Source organism: Hippopotamus amphibius, chromosome 3 (genome assembly GCF_030028045.1).
Source record: "Hippopotamus amphibius kiboko isolate mHipAmp2 chromosome 3, mHipAmp2.hap2, whole genome shotgun sequence".
Taxonomy (NCBI): Eukaryota; Metazoa; Chordata; class Mammalia; order Artiodactyla; family Hippopotamidae; genus Hippopotamus; species Hippopotamus amphibius.
Window position 1 is genome coordinate 52,603,632 of NC_080188.1, and position 14,826 is coordinate 52,618,457.

Genomic DNA, 14,826 nt, shown 5'->3' on the forward strand with positions numbered 1-14,826 from the left:
CCCTTAGGAAAATTAGGATATTCTGTACTTATAAACAAAAAGAAAATAAACACAGAGGCGAAATAAAGCAAAAAAACAGGAGAGGCTCCTGGTCCACCAGTTAGCTACTTCTATGTCTCTAAGGCCCAGCCTGCTCCAGGCTCTGTCTCCCACTCTATAGAACACGCTAGAGAAAAAGGGCCCATATAGCATCACAGTACACACCCTGGAGCCCTCAACCCTTATACCCCTGCACACAAACATCTTATGACCTACCACCAGGGACCCAAGAACCTTCCGGTGCTGCTGCCTCCCAGCTCCTCCCACTCATTCTCTGTGTCTGGTCCAAGACTGGCCTCTCCCCTGGTTAATGAGTGACTTTGTCCTTCAGGACAGGCCTTCCCCTCACGCCTCTACCCCCACACAATCTCCCTTGGATATTGGCTGACTCCATAGTAGGCCCAATAGATATTTTACCCACATGATGGCATCATATCTTTGTAATAAGAAACACACATACATGCACACCTATTAAAGCCAAGGAAGAGTGAGGGAAAATGAGCAGTTGAGGTTTTGCATCACATTCCCCACCTGGACTGAAAGACACTGCCTTTAGGGCAGGGTCCGTCTGTCTGTTTATATCACCCCCATGCCTGGCACAGTGTCTGCTGCAATTAAGTACCCAATAAATAACTGTTGCATTAAGGAATGAATGAATACATTCAATGATTTCCCCCACCACTTAAAATCCAAAGAGAAAGACTAACTCAGTGCTCTGACACAGGTCCTAATAAACTCTGATTTTAACATCATCAATACAGCCTCCACTGATCAAGCTCCAGCACTAAATTCTCTCTCTTGTTCACTTTCTAATGTAAACACCTACCTATGCTAAGCTGGAGAGATAATCAACTAAATAAACAACCCATTTGAGATGGGATCACCCCAAGGCAAAGCTAATACTTTCAAAACTACACATATATTCACTGAGGCAAAATTAATACTCTTCTGTACTCAAAGCAAGAAAAATGCCATATATAGTAAGCTATATGCCAGGAAATATGATAGGCACATCATTTACATTGTTTATTTAATCCTTAGAACAACCCTACAAGTTAGAAATTAACATCCTCATTTTGCAGATTTTAAAAGTAAACTTTAGAGAAGTGTTTTTACCCATGGTCACTTGTTCAAGAGGTTAAAAAGCATGAACTTTGGAGCCAAGCTGTCTAGGTTTAAATTCTGACCCTGCCTCTTCCTAGATGGGTGTCTTAGTCCATTCAGGCTGCTATAACAAAATGCCACAGACTGGGTGGCTTATAAACAATAGAACTTTATTTCTCACAGTTCTGGAGGCTGGAAGCCCGAGATCAGGGTACCAGCGTGGTCCGGTTGAGGGTTGCAGACTTCTCGCTGTATCTTTACATGGTGGAAGTCTCTCTTTTATAGAAGCATTGATTCCACTCACGAGAGCTCCACCCTCATTACCTAAGCACCGCCCAAAGGCCCCACTTTCTAATAACATCACCTTTGGAGGGCAGCATTTGAATTTGGAGGGAGGATGCAAACATTCAGACTATAGCACTGGGTAAACACAGCTTAACACACCTGGAGATAGTAAGTGTACCAGTCTGTCATGGCCAAACCCATCTTTCTGTAACCAGCTCTGTGATGTAGGCCTGGGACTCTGCAAAACACATTCCTGCTTAGTCAGCTGGCTTCTGGTTAGCTCTGTCAGTAGCGGGCACCAGAGAGGCCTGCACTGGAGGGATTGGAAGGAACTTGCTCCTTCCTGGGTGCTTCCTCTGAGCCTCCCTCAGCGGCCCCAGCCTTCTCTCCTTCCTGCAGAGCCACTGAACCCAGTTTGTACTGTTCTTGTAGAGTCAGCCTCAGAGTTCGCTGGCCAGCACCCTCTCCTCAGAGGTCTGCATTTAAGCTCTGCAGGGCCCTTCCTCTAAGTATCTAAGAAGTTTTAGTAATCACCACTCTTTGCCTTGTTCCCTCCGTCGTGGGGGTGGTAGCTGCTTCCTGGAACTGCTACCCCCATCCTACACCTTAGCGTTCTCTTTTCACTCTTTCCATTACCTAGTTCACAACTTTATAACTAATTAACAGTTCATATCAAATTCTCTCTGTTCAAATTATTGGTGTGATTTTACTCTCCTGACCAACCCTGAGGGACATAAGAATACCTACCTAGAGTATTAAATAAGTTTGTCCTTGTAAAGTGCTCATAAGTGAACCTGGAACACAGGACTGGCCATATCAAGGTCAGCTGTTACTTTCTGGAAAGTGTTGAAGCTGGGTTAGAGTCCACGTCGGTCCATCTTCTTCCCAGTCAACATGATGTTTCTCTAATAAAAATAGCTGCGATCTACTCAGGCACTGGGCTTAGTGCTTTCACAGATGTTACCTCTTTCAGTTTTCTTAAACACCTCTCAAGTGTTTTTTCCTCTAACAAATGACATCAAGAAAGGTATTCTGAATTAAGATATCCATTATCCTGAGAGGTTAGGCAAGTTTGCCAAACAGTTCAAACATCTACGCTAGAAGAATAATTTTTTAGCATAAACTGCCCTAAATTCTAATAAACCTATTTACATCATTGCTCTGTGTGTCACCAGCATTAACAATTTAAACATAATATGTGTGCATCTAAGGATGAAAACTTTGGAATTTCAAATTTTCTATTGTTTTGTACATCTAAAATGTCAGTGAAACACTGTAGAATTTTAAAAATTACTAAGTGCCTATTTTGTGCTAGGCACTGGGTTATAAGTGCTTTCATATATATTATCTCATTGTATCCTTAAAATATACTACATTACGAGGTATAATCATCTTCGTACAAATGTGTCCAAGGTCACATAGCTGGTAAAGTGACAGAATCAGGAATTGAAAGCAATTCTTTCTGACTCATGGAGCTCATGATTTAGCCAATTCACCACAAGTCACAGGTGAGGGTCATTCTCCACAGCAGATGCTGAAAGAATGAAGTTTAGTAAAAATATGAACTGAGACAGGAACCAATTCCTTCACTATGAAGGGCTGAGAAAATAAAAGAGCTGAATCTGGGAGAGTACCTTCTGACCTTGCTTTCAGAATTGTTTGTAAGCCATGGAAAATTCTAAGGTTCTGTCTCTGGGTTGCAAGATTATCTCTCATTCCATTTCATTTCAAGGATCTCTCTCCAATTTCATTTTTGCTATATGGAGGCAAAGTAAATGAAAACCAAAAACACTTTGTTTCTGGGTATATCCTTGCCTTCCAAAAACAAGCCATTCTTTTCAGGAAAAAAATATAAGCACTCACCAAAATAATTATTTTTTTAAAGGAACAGTACAGAGAGGGAAAAAAACATACCTTTTGCTTGGTGCTTGACTTCAGGCCAACTCGGGAGTGACTTTTGGACTAGAGGAAAAATGAGAAAGAAATCTATGAAGAACACAATATAATGGCAAAATATTCTGAAGTCATTTCTTCTAGAAGGTATAAGTTTTCAGTTAAAATCCTTTCCCCTAACCTTCCTTCAAAGCCTCTAGAAATCTAAGAATAGAAGCAGAGCACAAACTCCAGTGTTGAGTTTTACATACTGAATGGAAGACAGTTTAAGTGCTGGAGCTGAGACGGCAAAGATGCACCTAAACTTTGTCAATGCCTTGCTCCTATTTACCGACTCAGCATCTTTCTTAGAGGACACTGGCAAAAACTGAAAACTGCAACACATGAGAAAATACTTCCAGCTATAATAAGGCAAAGGGAAAGGAGGGGAAACAAATAAAAGAAGAGGAAAGGAAAAAAGAAGAGAAGGAGAGAAAAGAAAAGAAAAAGCTCTATAAATTGGAAAAAGAAAATAGAGGCAGAATGAAGAAAAGAACACGTTTATGGCAAGGTTTCCAAGTGCATTTCAAAAGAGCATATTTTAATCTCTGCTAATTTAAATGCATTTTCATTGATGGCAACAAAGCTCTCAAAAAAGCATTAGTTCTTATAGAAGGCTTTTTATTTTCCAGTTGGTTTGTGATTATCTAATCTTATTTGGAATTAGGAAAGGCAAAACAAGCATTAATTAAGAATATTTTGGTATAGAGTACCATTATGATTTTTCTTCCAATGAGAAAAAAACAAAATCAAGCTTACTATGTTTAGCATTCAGATTGTGAATACATTTGGCATTAAGTGTACCATGAATCAAAGTAAACTCTAAACCAATTACTACACTGTCGCTAGAAAAAATCTAAGTCTATATATAGCCCTCAAATTGTTGGATCCCAGGATTCCTTCACACTCAAATATTATTGGGGTTCCCAAAGAGCTTTTGTTTATGTGGGCTATATCCACTGACAATCACTGTCCTAGCAACTGGAAATGAGAATTTTTTTAAATATGTATTTATTAATTCATTTTAAAATAGCAATAATAAACCCACAACTTGTTAAATATTTTACATATTTTATGTATATTCCTAAACAGAAAAAAATTAGTGAGAAGATGGTATTTTTCATATTTTTGCAAATCTCTGATGTTTAGCTTAAATAGAAGACAGATCCTCATATCTGCTTATGCATTTAATCTACTTTGATATGATATGTTTTTCCTTGAAGTAAATGAAGAGAATTCAGCCTCATTCAGTTATGTAGCTGGAAAAGGAAAGTATTTGTAATAATCTTTTCAGATAATTGTGAATATTCTTCTCTGCTACTACGTCAAAACTTGACAATTGGTAGTTTCTTAAAGGTTAGTTACTGTGTAGAATAAATCATACCAATGAACTTTTTATACTCTGTTACATAAACACTGGTTGCTCTGTCTCCCACTTTGAATAGATCTTTCACCCACACCTATTTGTAGCATCATGCCTTGGTCATCTGGAAAACAGTCCTTCAGTGAATTATGTGAGTTTCTACAACTGACACATTTCGTTACATAATATGGAAAAACAATTATGTTTGTTGTCACCAGCCTCACCAGAAAAATCTTCAACTCTTGGTAAACTATACAGTAACAGACACAAGTTTTCCAAAATTTTAATTTTCATTTGAAAGCTTTAAATGTTATCATGGGCAACAAATACTGTCAGTTGCTTTTTTTGAAGCAACAGGCTCACCTCACTCACTTTTGTGAACATGTCTTCCAGCTACATGAGTCTGAATAACCAGAGTTCACCTATCACTTGTCCTTTGAAGTTAAAATGGTTTCATGAAAACAGAGGCTAGTCTGGCTCACAATTCAATCACAGAAGTGCTTTTCTTCAAAATAGCCACTGAATGTTTATATGCAGTAGAAGTGAATTATGCATACTTCCCATTTTGTCACATAAAATACTAAAAAGATGACACTAAAATTTCAAAGATTGAAATTTAGTCCACTTAATAATTTTTCATACTTCATCAAGGGCATTTTTAAGTGAAACTGGTATTTTCTTTCCTGCAACACAAATGCACAGTGGTGAAATTATAATGACTACTAGTACAGCTTGGTGCTACTGCTTTAATGCATGCTAAAGCATCAACAGTTTTAGCCACCATTGCTCTTGCACAATCAGTGCAGATGTTACCTAGTAAAAAAAAAGCAAAGAACATCTTCTTAATATAAATTATGAAAAAAGTTTTGGCTTCTCAGATTTCCTCTGAGAACTGCCACTCCTAGTCATTTAAAGCAATTGAGCCAATAGTAATTAGACTCTCAAAGTAATTAGACATTCAAAGAAATGGAGCTTAGGAGGAACAAAGCCAATGAAAAGCAAGCTGTTATCGCCCCTTCCTCCTTCCTGCTGCCTTAGAAGAGAGACCAAGACACCAATCAGGAGAACACATCCTTCTGTAATGGGCTGAATTGTTTCCCCTGCAAAATTAATATGTTGAATTTGTAACTCCCAATATCTTAAAATGTGACCATATTTGGAGATAGGTCCTGCAAAGAGGTAAATAAGGTAAAATGAGGTTCTATGGGTAGGTCTAATCCAATATGACTGGTGTCCTTATAAAATGAAGAGATTAAGACATAGACAACACACAATCACAGAGGAAAAACCAAGTGAAGACAAAGAAGATAGCATCTGCAAGCCAAAGAAAGATCTCACCAGAAAGCAACTCTGCTGACACCTTGATTTTGGGTTTCTAGCCTCCAGAGCTGTGAGAGAATAAATTTCTGTTGTTTAAGCCACCCAGCCTGTGGCACTTTATTACGTAACCCTAGACCCTGACAAATCTACCCCAAAGATATTACATAGACCCTGATAAGTCTACCCCAAAGAAGTCAAGAATTCAAAAATGGAGGTCCAGCAAAACCAAGTCCTGAATCAAAAGGGGCCATTATCATCACATTCATTGTCAACCACATACATCCTAAGGAAGAATGTCTGGATCAGTGGTTCTCAAACCTTAGGGTTCACAAAGATCTTTTAGGCAGCTCTTAACCATGCAATTTGCTGAAACTCAATGCCAGAAAGTCTAAGTCAGGAGGTCTAGGGTGGCTCCGAGGAATGTGCATGTTAACAAGCATCTAAGGAAATTCAAATAGATACATGGTCGACTAACTATAACTTGAGGACCCCTTGCGGGTTAAGGATGGTGGTAACTTGGGATGAGACGTAGGAAAATATGGAAATGGTGTTAATACCCTCTCTCTCTTTTTCTCTTTGAAGAATACAAATAAATGAACCTCTGTTCCCTTTCTCTTTTAAATGCCTGGTGTTAAAATTCTTAATTTGATTGAACCAATGGGTGGGCCAGGATAACTTAAACAGGCTGACTGTTGGAAAATTAACTCAAACTAGTTCGAAAGCAGATCTGCAACAATTCTTTAACCTCTCCAGCTTAAAAACATAAACACACAGATTCTGTGTTTATTTACATTTTTAGTTGGGTTTCTATACCATATTAAATGCCATAAACATCCATGAATATGGCCTTTGTACTCAACTCAAAATTGTACTCGACTCATAATAGCAAACATGACCTAAAGGCCAAGATTTCCATTTATAAAAGGGATTAAAAGCTGTGATGGTTAATTTTGTGTCAACTTGACTGGGCTAAGGGATGCCCAGATAGCGGGCAAAACATTATTTCTTGGTGCGTCTATGAGGGTAATTCTGGAAGAGATTAACATTTGATTCAACAGACTGAGAAAAGAGGTCCAGCCTTACCAGTATGGGTGGGCACCATCCAATCTGTCGGGGACTCAAATGGGAGCAAAGACTAAGGAAGAGCAAGTTCCCTATCTTCTTGAATTGGGAGGGCCATCTTTTCCTGCACTTGAAGAAATATATATATACATATTGAAATAGGTATATAGAGAGAAATACGTATATTGAAATATATATATATATATTTCTACTGGTTCTATTTGTCTGGAGAACTCTGATTAACACAAAAGCCAATCCAATTCCAGAGAAATAACATTTTTATTTGACATTAAACGAGTTCTTTGATCTCTCCTGGTAAATGTCTGATCTAGACAGAATGGAGGTTGGGCCTGGTAAAATATCACCTGCATTGTACATATCATGCTATACATTCAGTCCCCACTTACAAATGTGTGACCTTCTAAAAATTTCTTTCATTAATTGGGTTTTAAGGACTTAGAGCGTACTTCTGCATAGAAGTAATTTTACAGGCTACAACACAATGGGCTATTTAACCTCTGATATAAGCAAAATGCTCTTCAAGTTCAATAAAAAAAAATAGTACACTATTACAGTACTAACAACTATACAAAGCATAAAAATACTAAAATCAATTAAGAAACCATTTTGCTTTTTCTATACATCTTGAAAAATAGTGTGACTAAAAAAGCATTCGTAATTTGAAGAAGATAGTGACTAAGGTAGAAAGTGGAATTTTGACGAGGCCTTACTAGAAATTTCAGGACACGAAATGCTAATGAACGATGGCTCATGTCTGATGCCCCCTCACCTCCCCTCCCAAGCAGATGGTTTCGCTTTTCTTGATTCAAGTGCACCCCAGCACCACTCTGCTCGGTAGCAGCTATGAATAGGGTCACTTAGGACGACTAAGAGGTGAAGAAAAGCAGGAAAACAAAGCAGTTGTTAAGCATCTCCCTGCAGCAGGACACACTGTGCCCAGGCTGGCCCTCGCTGGGAACTGTCACCTACTGTCACCTGTGTCCAATACAGATGTGAAGGGAGACAATCAAAAGGGGGAAAACTTGTTTTCCTCAAATAAATGAGTAAAAGAAAAGAGAGGAAAGATGGGGAAGAAAGATAAAGAAAAAACTAAAATAAAAATAATAAATGACATTAGCAACTCATGTTTTCTGAGCACTTAAAATGTGTTCCCAGCATACCATCCAACTTATATTTTTTACATGAACCACATAACATGGCTAAGAGATAAATATAATTGTATTATTATCTCAATTTTATACATGGGAAGACTGAGGCATAGGAAGCAAAATAATTTGCCCAAAGTCATACTGCTAATAAGCAGCAGAACCAAAACTTAAACTAGTTGGTCTGATTGAAAGCCCATGGTCTTAAAAACTACTAGGCTATTCATAGACATATATATACTACCAACTGTAAAATAGATAGTTAGTGGGAAGTTGCTGTATAACAAAGGGAGATGAACTCGATGATGGGTGATGCCTTAGAGGGCCAGGACAGGGAGGGTGGGAGGGAGTCACGGGAGGGAGAGGATATGGGGATATATGTATAAATACAGCTGGTTCACTTTGGTGTACCTCATAAGCTGGTACAAGAGTGTAAAGCAAATATATTCCAATAAAGAGCTTTAAAAAAAAAAAACAAAAACTACCACGCTATGTATTTGAGAAGAACTGCCCATGGAAGAATTTAGCAGAGTCTAGAGTGGTGAAAATCAGAGAATATTCAGAAATTGTGTTGCACAGATAATTACTTCAAGAGAAAGAAGGAAGTGAGAGGAAAAGATAGTAGATCAGAAATTTATCCAAGTCAGACGTGAGCTGGCATCAGGGGCCCAAGATACTCTCTAGAGGCAGCAAAGGGCTGAAAGGAAGGAGGGCAGAGCAGCTTTGTGGTGAGACAAGAAGGGCAAGAGTTATTACTTAACTGGCACCACATCTGCTACAAACATTCACAAACCAGGTGCACCTAACTTGGGGAATGCCTGCATGCTATTTTATTGTATAGTCTTCAAGGCATTTAAATAAAAATAGCCTACGTCATAAGGCTAACCCTCCACCCCCATATACACACAATGTACATAAAAAAGGCGGCAGCAGCTGAAGGAAATATTACAGAAGAAATCCATAAAAAATTTAATAACTAAAAGAAATCCATGATTTTCTTCTATAATCAAATCATAACAAGCTGTCCTGGAATTCTGACCTTAACTCTTATAAGTCAGCGTTAATTAACACAGTGGGTTCTATAAAGTTACTCCAAAGTTGAAAACAGCAAGAGGTGAATGTGATTCTGTTTTCCAGACTTATTTATGAAAATGAGCATTCCAACATCTAAGTCTGCTGTTGTGACTGAGTACATAGCAAGCAGGACTTGAACGGAAACCAAAAGGGAATTTAAGTGACCTCTCCCAGCAAATACCACTCCTTTCCCCTACCTGTGATCCTGCCCACATCGGAAAAGGGGCCCCAGTATATGATTTTTCTGCTACTTTTAGCAAAATTAGGACATGTTTCAGTTTTCTCTACCAATATTAAGAATTCAATTTAAACCCCAGGATGAAACTGACAAGGGAGCACTCTTAAACATGGGCTCTGAACTGAGTTCCTTTAATTGGAGCTGCAGGCTAATTTAATAGGCTCACTCTGCAAATGGGGTGATTAGCAACCCAATAAGTCATGTGAGTGCCAGCCGACTCTCTTAGCAGGCTGTATGCAGAAGTGTCACCCCATGTTCAGAAGCTGGAACAACGGACACCTCTGAGTTGACGTGACATAATAAAGCCTCCCACTTCATGTCCTTGTCTGTGCTTGCCTTCCAGAACACAAAAGAAGAAATGATTGAAACCGAAAGGTTCCAGAAACAAGAGCATCTGCCACTTAAATGATCTGTCAGGTGATAACAGTGCAGTCAAGACTGCACAGTACTGAAAGAAGATACTCCCCTGACCTGTGGATTGTTTCTTAATCTGATCGTCTTTGGAAGAGATTATGAAGACAGTAAAATTCAAAAAGCCTGACATTCTGAACTGCAATTCTTCATAACATAGGGCCACGCCTCCTTAACTGAAGGAGAGGGAAAGTATCTCACTCTCCAACAGAAATTTGAGGAGTTCTTCCTTGCTGGTATAAATGAGTGGGACAAAATTCCTCTCTGGTCATTGAGCTGCTGTCAGGTCCTTCTAGATTCCCTTTCCCTGGTTTTATTCTCTCTCCACACCTTGGGTCACTGGACAGTTGTGGACTCAATCCCATCTGAAGGAAGATGACTGGATGGTCTAATCTGGGAGCAGTGGTGAATCAGCATTGGTTGCTGCTGGACATCTGTCTGCCCTTCTCTCCGGTAACAGTGCCATATGGTTGTATCACTCAGGCTCCCGGCAGGAAACAGGGCACTCTAAAGAGAGTTTAACAGAGGGATGATGCACAGAGGTGTAGACAGGATCAAGGGAAACCAATAAGGGTGGGGACGCACACCAGGCTAGCAGCAGTGGTTAGTAATTATCACCACTGACCAAAGGGAGAGTTGTAGCCTAGGGGAGGGCACTACAGGGAACACGGCAACTTCCACACTGCAACCCAGCTGGCAAGGAGCCAGGGAAGTCCACCACTCACCCTCCCAGCACCTGCCACCATGGCCTGCTGGCCAAACCGGGTGGAAGCCAGAGGATAAGGAACTTAGGAGTCTGTAGAGGTCAGCCTCCAGGTGCGACAGGACATCTCCAGCACCAGCACGTCAGCCTTTCTTTAGGAACTGCCACCTTCCAGTGCCTTTTCCCTTCATTATGAATACGTGTTTCGTGGTGAGACTACATATAGGTCTGTTCTTCATAGTTCATCATCGTTCAATTTCTGTCAGTTTGAATTCACGGTTCCCTGTTTTATTCGGTAGGTATTAACCTCTTAGAGTCATTATTTATTTTGAAGCTTAAATTGTCCCAGATGTGGCCTGTGGAGCCCTTCCAACTGCTCCTGAGTCCTTCGGACATGCCCCTCTCACTCTGTGAGTGCTTCCTTACTTTCATGCACAAAATGTTGCAGGCTCATCGTTTGCCCTCCCCGCCCCAACCTTTCAATCAGCCATTTCTCCAAGGATCCCTGGCTCCTTTCAGTGGAGAATGGTATTTAAAAACCACAGAATATTATATTTAAAAAGCAATACCTACTGCACAGACATACACTTATATTTATATTTATATTTTACTCTACATCTCCAGCTTTCCATCTATCTATCCATCCATCCATCCAACCATAACAAAGAAAATCATGAACTCACACCAATACCTCCAATTCCAATCCAGTACCACAGGGTTGATTTTATTTTTCTCCCTTTCCATATTTGTACCATGTTTCTCTCACAGTGGGAACCTGGCCCCTCCTCGCCTTGCTTGGGCTTGGACCCTCTCCAGGAGCTGCCCGCCCCCACAGGGAGAGCCTTGTCACCCTTCTCAGGCGCTGACACCTCGCTCTGGGCCACCTTCATCCACAGACACCGTCCTCATCCCGCCTGAGCTCCAACACTCCGTGCCAGGCCATCCTCTGTTCTGACACCCTCCTCATCCTGCCTGATCTCCAGCACCTGCACTAGATGGACAGCTCCTCACCCCACGTGGGCTTTGACACAATACACTGAGCAGTCCCCTACGGGATGTTCTCATTACCCTCCCCTGTACAGACCACCCTCCCACTGGGATGCCCTCCTCACCCCCACTGGGTCCAACACCCTGCTCCGTTGCCACCTCAGCTTGCTACTCCTGCCCCCAGCGAAAACTCTTCGCTTGCTCAGCCCCACTTAATGGCTTTTTTGTGGAATGGTTCAGAAAGGGAAAGGAAAAGACGGGAAGAAGAAAAGAAACAGAAAGAGGAAGAACAGGAGTGTTAATTTTATAGACTATAAACCAAGGGCATTAGTGGCCATGTTACCCCCATTACGAAGAACTGCCTAAGAAAAATGCCAATACAGGCAAAGTCAGAGTTAAGAGCTGCGAGAGAAAGATTTCCAACATCATGTGAACACCTGGGTCCAGCCATGCCTGAAGCCAGGTATGCAACCAGATTTTCACTATGTAAAGCAGTAAATTATGTGCTCAAGCTAGTTTCAATTAGGATTTATGTCACTAGCAATCGGCAAAGTCTTAATAAATAGTGTCACCTTCATTTTTAATCTAATTTTTATCTTGTGGTATAATTCTAATAACTGACTAGGGTTATGAAATATATCTAATACTAAGTCCTTATTAGCTATCATAATTCATATAACTGGATTTTTCCCTCAATAACTTGACAATATGTGAGCAGGATTATCTTATAGCTCTACACTATAAGCAGAACCCAGCCCCTAGCATGTATTTCATAAATATTTGTTGACTCTGGCATGAGGTCACACCTGTTCTTTATAGGCCCCACTAAGAACTGAAGTCACGGACTTCCCTGGTGGTCCAGTTGGTAAGACTCCGAGATCCCAATGCAGGGGGCCCAGGTTTGATCCCTGGTCGGGGAACTAGATCCCACATGTATGCCACAACTAAGAGCCCATGTGCCAAAACTAAACATGCCACAACAAAGATCCCGAGTGCTGCAACTAAGACCCAGTGCAGTCTAAATAAATAAATATTAAAAAAAAAAAGAACTGAAATCATATTCCTTAGTCTAAGCCTGGTATCTGAGACCCTATGCCCTTAGAATGCTTACAGACAACCTAAAGAAAACTGCCTGCTTGTACACTTAAAATATCACATATTATTCCGATAATCATAGCAAAAACTAACACTTGTTCTCTTCTAAGTGCCATGGGCTTTACATATAGTATCTCATTTAATTCTCACAACAAATCCTATATTATAGATAGTATAGGTAGTATTATTGTCAGTCCCATTTTAAACAGAAAACCAAAGCCAGAGAGGTTAGCTGATTTGCTCAAAGGCACCCACCTAGTCAGTGTCTGTGCCAGGATTTGAACTCACGCAGCTGTGGGAAGACATTCAGGAACCTTTTTGATGTGGGCCGAGCAATGGGATTCAGAATGTCCTGCTTGAGCAGTGGAGGAGCTGAGGGTGCGGGGCGTGGAGACTAATATCACCCTGTTTGGTCCTGAGGGATGGCTGGTTAGCCAAAGACGGGTAAGATTCCTCAGAGGAGGAACAACCTAAGACAGGCACAGCCGCAGAGGGGCCAACAGGGGTGGTGCATAGAGCCTTCCTTATATCACCGTGTTTGGCCCTGGAGGATGACTGGTTAGCCAGAGACGGGTAAGATTCCTCAAGGGAGGAACAACCTAAGACAGGCACAGTCGCAGAGGGGCCAACACGGGTGGGGCACAGACCCCTAATATCTGAGAGAAGTCTCCTGCCCCCAGGGCTGTTTTGCTCTCCACCCCCAGCTCAAATCCACACCTGCTCAACTCGGACCCAGGAAGTAAACAAAGATAATTGCCTCAGTCATGTGAGGCCTTTGATTGTTTATGAGTGTAACCTGAGAATGTTAGCCCACGAACTCAATAAAAGCAGCCTGGGATGAGTCAGCGGGGCTCTTGATCCGAGAGGTCTTGAGCCCCCCGGTCCCACTTTTCTCTTCAGTCTGTGTCTGTGTCTTCTTCAAGCTTGCGGCACCCGTCACTCACCTCGAGTCGCCGAGCTGGTCTCGGCACGCAGCCTGTCTTCAAAGCTGCCTTCCTTTTTTCCTTTTAGATCATCTCTGATTTTTTTTCCAATTTGTAAATGTGGTAAAATACACATAAAATTCACCATAGCACCCATTTTTAAGTGTACAGTTCAGTAATATTAAGTGCATTACATTGTTGTGCAAAGATCTCCTGAACTTTTTCCTCTTGCAAAACTAAAACTCTACACCTGTTAAATAACTCCTCCTTCCAGAATTCCCCCAGTCTCTGGAAATCACTACTAGTCTACTTTCTTTTTTCTTTTTTAATAAATTTATTTATTTATTTATTGGCTGCACTGGGTCTTTGTTGCTGCCCATGGGCTTTCTCTAGCTGCGGTGAGGCAGGTTACTCTTCATGGCGGTGCACAGGCTTCTCACTGCGGTGGCATCTTTTGTTGCAGAGCTTGGGGTCTAGGTGCATGGGTTTCAGTAGTTGTGGCACATTGGCTCAACAGCTGTGGCACACAGGCTCAGTTGCTCTGAGGCATGTGGGATCTTCCGGGACCAAGGATCAAACCCAAGGCCTCTGTGTTGGCAGGCGGATTCTTAACCACTGCACCACCAGAGAAGTCTCTAGTCTACTTTCTCTATCTATGAATTTGACTAATCTAGGAACCTCATAAAAGTAGAATAATAGTGTTTTTTTGTGGGTGACTGGTTTGTTTCACTTAGCATAATGTCCTCAAGGTTCACCTATATTGCAGCACATGTCAGGATTGCTTTCCTTTTTAAGGCTGAATAATATCCCATTGTATGTTTATACCATGTTTTACTCATTCATCTGTTGATGGACATTTGTGTTGCTTCTAAAAGCTGCCCTTCTTAACCACTACACGTAACATCTCCCACATGCCCTGCCGCCTGCTCTCTACATTCACACCCTCGTGCAGGACTGCCCCAGCTTGGGTGCCGTGCTCTGCCTACCTGTCTGTTCTTTCTTCCCACTGCAAGCTGGTGCCTCCACCTGGCTCTCCCTTGGCACCTGTCTAGCCCTGGGCTGAGTGGAGGAGGGCTTTAGTCCTAAGGTCCAGTTTCTCCCTGTCTACCCAGGTTGCTGTGGTT

General features: G+C 41.2%; 1 protein-coding gene across 1 annotated transcript in view; it reads right to left on the reverse strand.

Moving 5' to 3' along the window:
• Nucleotides 1-14,826, reverse strand: part of LOC130848450 (uncharacterized) — a 478,274-nt gene that overhangs the window by 176,964 nt on the left and 286,484 nt on the right. The window contains exon 4 of the mRNA XM_057726930.1: nucleotides 3,343-3,390. Coding sequence (XP_057582913.1) covers nucleotides 3,343-3,390 — 48 coding nt within the window. The remainder of the gene's footprint in view (nucleotides 1-3,342; nucleotides 3,391-14,826) is intronic.